The following is a 5312-nucleotide window of genomic DNA, read 5'->3' on the forward strand; positions in this document are numbered from 1 at the left end:
GGGCAAAGGAAGCTCCGGCTCTCTCCTTCCTTCCCCAGGGGACCAGGAGGGGGAGGAGCCTCAGCCTATAGAAGGAAGAGAGGCTTGTCTCAGTAGCTGTGCTGTGCAATTGAGAGAGCCTGGCAAAGCAAGCTATTCCTTTCCCCTTCCACCCAAAGGAGGAGCCTCAGCCAATGGATAAAATAGACATTTTGCTCTGTGCAATGGAGCAAGCCTTGCAAAGCAAGCTGTTATGCAGGAAGCAAGAGAGAGGGAGAAGGAAGCAGATGACAGCCAGTTGCTCAGGGGCCTGATAGGAGCCCTCTGAGGGCCTGATTTGGCCCCCAGGCAACATCTTTGACAACCCTGGTATAGTGGTGAAGTGCGCAGACTCTTATCTGGGAGAACCGGGTTTGATTCCCCACTCCTCCACTTGCACCTGCTGGCATGGCCTTGGGTCAGCCATCGCTCTCATAGGAGTTGTTTTTTTCCAGGCCAGCTTGGCAAGAGATCCTGGAGGGTTTTGCCATCTCCTGGGCATAGAGCAGTGGTCACTGGGGAAGTATATTGTGTGGGGAGGGAAGGTATTTGTGAAATTCCTGCACTGTGCAGGGGGTTGGACTAGATGACCCTGGAGGTACCTTCCAGCTCTGATTCTAATTGCTTTTCCCTCCCTTTGGCTACTGCTTTGACCCTTCGTGGCCTTGCGTTTGTTCTCTTTTTCCCAGGCAAGGACCATTTTCCAAAGAGAGTAAAGGAGGAAGAGGAGGGACTGGAGATGCAGGAAGCTGTGAGCAAAGCTTTGTCCAGGAAAGCTGCTGCAAATGGGCTCCGTCGCCCTGGGCTGGGGAAGAAACTCCTGGAGCCGGAGGCAGCCAGTGAAGAGGGGCTGCTGATGGAACTCAGAGTAGGATCCGGTCTCAGCCCACCTGCCTTGGGAGCCTGCAGTCCCCCGGTGGGAGAGATGCCCCATTGGTGCCTGCAGTGTGGAAAGAACTTTGGCCAGAAGGCAGACTTAGAAAAGCACCAGGTGAACCACACTGGGCAGTGTTCGTACATCTGCAGCGACTGCGGAAGAAGCTTTACCAAACACCTGGCCCTCTCCACCTGTCAGGGAGCATGCCCAGGGGGGAGTTCCTTCAGCCACGCCGGCTGCCGAAGGAAAAGCTTGCCTCCGCCGTCTAGTGAGATCGTAGCGCACAGGAAAGAGCGGAAGGAACTGTCCCTGCAGGAGAAGGTCCGGGTGCTGGAGGTGCTGGAAGGGCCCAAGGTCTCCCAGAGCGAACTGGCCAAAAGATTCGGCGTCTCCCAGCCCCAGATCTGCCGCATCATCAAGAACAAGGAGCGGATCCTGGCAGAGTGGTGCAAAAATGGCAACCCGGGACGCAAGCGCAAGCTGGAGCAGAAGGGCACGGCCAGCGAGGCAGCCCTCCTGCAGTGGTTTGAGCGCAGCTGTGCGGCCAGCCTCTCCACCAATGGGACGCAGCTCCAAAACAAGGCCAGGGCCCTGTCTGAGACCCTGGAAAAACCAGAGCTGCTTGGTTGGCTGGCCGGCTTCCAGTCAAGGCAGAAAGCCGCACCGGAAGAAGAGCGCTGGGAAAACGCAGTCCCGCCAAGTCTCCTAAGCCAATATAATCCTTCTGACATCTACGCTTGTGGTGAAACTGGCCTCTTATTCCGGGCTACTCCAGAAGGTCTGTTGATGGAGCCCAGACAGGACGCCAGGGACCGACTCACCATTTTGCTGTGCACCAACTTGGATGGTTCGGATAAAAGGGACCCCCTGATCATCGGCAAGGGACCCAAACCCTTCGGCTTCTGGGGGGTCGGTGCGGAGACGTACAGAGCCCACAGGAAAGCCTGGATGACGGCCACCATCTTCTCCGAGTGGCTCCAGAGGTTCAACGAAGACATGAAATGCAAGCAGAAAAGCGTGGCGCTCTTCTTAGTCCCGTGTGCCGCCCATCCCTCCCTGGAGCTCTCAAACGTCAAGATGGTGTTCCTGCCACGGCAGCCTTCCCGGCTCCGTCCTCTCGAGCAAGGCATTATCCAGAATTTTAAGGGTCACTACCGGCGGAGAATGCTCACCCGACTGATCGCCAGCCTGGACAGTAAAGCATACAGCTCTCCAAACACCCTGTCCGAGCAGCTGACTCTTTTGGACGCCGTCCACATGATCTTCCAAGCCTGGTCGGAGGTCTGTCCGCAGACGGTCACCAACAGCTTCAGAGCCGCTGGCTTCAGCACCAGTCCTCGCATCCCGGCTCCTCCGGGGGATGTCGTCCGAGCCCTCGGCTTCCTGAACCAAGAGCAGTTTGAGCGGTTTGTGCTGGTGGACGAAGGCCTGGAGTGTTTTGGGGAACAGGACAGTGCTGAGAGGGTGGGAAGGGACCAGCGGCGGGAAAACCCCATCTCTGGGACACCGGAGGAGGAAGAAGAGGAGGCCTTGGCTCTTCTCCTCTGCCCCTCCAAGGCGGAAGTTCTGGAGAGCCTGGCCAAACTGCGTCGCTACTTTGAGTGCCAGTCGGCATCGCCAGGAGCGTTCCAGACGTTCTACAAGCTGGAGGACGTGGTCCACGGGATGTCTCTTGCTGATATGCAAGCCTCAAGGGCCAGAGCCCTGAACAAAGAGTGACCCAGAGCGCAAAACGTGAAGTGGAGTTCCTTTGGGTGCTCCTAGGAATCCGCCAGGGACTTCTCTTTTGCTGCATTTTACTAATGCAGAGATTGTAGTCCTGGGATTAATGCTTGGCTGGCTAGATGGGGGAGGATGAAGTGATCTGGCTGGTATGGGAGAGTCGTAGGAGCTTTCCGGGGCCTTCTAGGCTTCCTCGCTGGAATAGGCTTTCTTGGTTTTGTTAACTTTATTCCTATCCCAGCTTAGATGGTTCTTCTCTGTTTTATCCCCACAACAACCCTGTGAGGATTGAGAGCATGTGAGTGGTCCAAGGTCACCCAGACGGCTTCCCATGGCGGATGTGGGGATTCGAACACGTGCCTCCCAGATCCCGGTCTAACTCTACGCCAGATCCCGGTCTAACTCTACGCCAGGCTGGGACTCCTTCTTGTAGCCGGGAGGCATCATGGATACAGGGCCTGAGGAGAGGCGATTTGTGTGTGTCTCAGCTGCCCCCCTTCTCTGCCCCAGCCGTGATGCTTCTCTCCAGCCTGGCAGCTGGGGTGGCTGCCAACTCTGGGGTAGGAAATGCCTGGAGATTTGGTGGAGGGGCTGGGGAGAGAGGGACCTCAGGGAGGTACAAATCCATAGAGTCCGCCTTCCTAAGCAGCCATTTTCTTGAGGGAAACGGATCTTGGTCATGTGGAGATCAGATGTAATCCTAGGAGATCTCCAGGCTCAACCAGGAAGTTGGTACCCCAAGGTGGGAATGCCGTGATGGCTTCTCATTCCCTAGGCCTGTGGCCCATTCCTGGTTGAAGTAGAGTTGCCAATCCCCAGGTGGATGAAATAACAGCAAAAAATGTGGAAAAATAACGAAAGAATCCTGAAAATACTTAACAATTCAACACTATATAGTCAATGGAAATTCAGCACTGTTACAATACAATTCATTCTTTCTCTCGGCTTGACTTCGTGAACGAAGATTTAAGAAAGGTGCAGTAGTCCACATCTGCTGCAGGCTCGCTGGTGGCTGACAAGACCTATGCGGGACAGGCAGGTCCGGCCACAGTGGCTGCAGGGAAAAGTCTGATTTGAGGTTGGTGCTGTAGCAGTGCGATTCTTCCTCAATCTCCTAATACAATTCATTACACTTCTACAAAATTACATTCTATTCTACAAAAATTCATATAACACTAATGCAGTGCGCAAAGACAGAATTAAAGTTCATAAAAAGACTCTCCGCTTGTGTGTGTCAGTTTCTTGACTTTAAAGCTCTCTTAAACATTCACCTGACTCCGCGGGAAGAATAAAGTGCCGGTGCAGTCCGAATTTCAAGTGCAGACGATTTAAGTTCTGAAAATTCTTTCTTCAGTCTTGCAGATGTTAAATTGAAACTTTCATCAATTGTGAAATTGTTGAAAATAGTGGGTCAGAATAAGCCTCAAAGCTGCCTGTAATACTGTTTATTAAACTAGCACTTCATTCTTCCTGCGGAGTCGGGTGAATGTTGATGAGCTTTAAAGTCAAGAAACTGACACACACAAGCGGAGAGTCTTTTTATGAAGTTTAATTCTGTCTTTGCACATTGCATGAGTGTTATATGAATTTTTGTAGAACAGAATGTAATTTTGTAGAAGTGTAATGAATTGTATTAATATTTACAAAGCGGTTGTGATGACAACCCTCATCTACGGCTCTGAATTGTGGGTTTTATACCGTCATCACTTGCGACTCCTTGAGCGCTTTCATCAGCGCTGCCTTCGCACCATCCTCAACATCCACTGGAGTGACTTTGTGACCAACACTGAAGTCCTCAAGCGGGCGGAGGTTACAAGCATCAAGGCACTGCTGTTGAAGACGCAGCTGCGCTGGGCAGGGCATATTTCTAGGATGGAAAACCACCGCCTTCCCAAGATTGCTCTGTATGGCGAACTTTCCACCGGCCATTGAAATAGAGGGGCACCGAAGAAGAGGTACAAGGACTCCTTGAAGAAATCCGTTGGCACCTGTCGCATCAACCATCACCAGTGGTCTGACCTAGCCTCAGATCGCAAAGCATGGAGGCACACCATCCACCAGGCTGTCTCTTCCTTTGAGAACGCACGCATAGCTGGTCTTGTGGACAAAAGGAGATTGAGGAAGAATCGCACTGCTACAGCACCAACCCCAAATCAGACTTTTCCCTGCAGCCACTGTGGCCGGATCTGCCTGTCCCGCATTGGTCTTGTCAGCCACCAGCGAGCCTGCAGCAGACGTGGACTACTGCATCCTTCTTAAATCTTCGTTCGCGAAGTCAAGCCGAGAGAGAGAGAGAGAATGAATTGTATTGTAACAGTGCAGAATTTCCATTGAATATATATTGTTGAATTGTTAAGTATTTTCAGGATTCTTTCGTTATTTTTCCACATTTGTTGCTGTTATTTCATTCTTCATTGTAAAACTCTAGGCTTTATCAATTGCCAGGTGGGGGCAGGGGATCCCCCAGTTTAGAGGCCCCCCCCGCTTCAGGGTCATCAGAAAGCGGGGGGGGGGGAATGTGTGCTGGCACTCTGTTATTCCCTATGCAGACTGATTCCCATAGGGTATAATGGAACATTGATCTGTGGGTATCTGGAGTCCTGGGGGGGTGGGCTGTTTTTTGAGATAGAGGCACCAGATTTGCAGCATAGCATCCAGTGTCTCTCCCCAAAATACCCTCCAAGTTTCAAAACGA

The 5312-nt window shown here is 52.4% G+C and overlaps 1 protein-coding gene across 1 annotated transcript; it reads left to right on the plus strand.

Moving 5' to 3' along the window:
* Positions 1-753: 753 nt before the first annotated feature.
* LOC132578093 (tigger transposable element-derived protein 3-like) lies at positions 754-2640 on the plus strand. Its single transcript, XM_060247934.1, has one exon. It carries the CDS (start codon positions 758-760, stop codon positions 2612-2614), a length of 1857 nt encoding a protein of 618 aa, XP_060103917.1. The 5' UTR covers positions 754-757; the 3' UTR covers positions 2615-2640.
* Positions 2641-5312: the final 2672 nt, after the last annotated feature.

This window comes from Heteronotia binoei, chromosome 10 (genome assembly GCF_032191835.1).
Source record: "Heteronotia binoei isolate CCM8104 ecotype False Entrance Well chromosome 10, APGP_CSIRO_Hbin_v1, whole genome shotgun sequence".
NCBI lineage: Eukaryota > Metazoa > Chordata > Lepidosauria > Squamata > Gekkonidae > Heteronotia > Heteronotia binoei.

Coding starts and splice junctions, on each gene's coding strand:
- LOC132578093 (XM_060247934.1), top strand. CDS start 758: ATGCAGGAAGCTGTGAGCAAAGCTTTGTCCAGGAAAGCTGCTGCAAAT.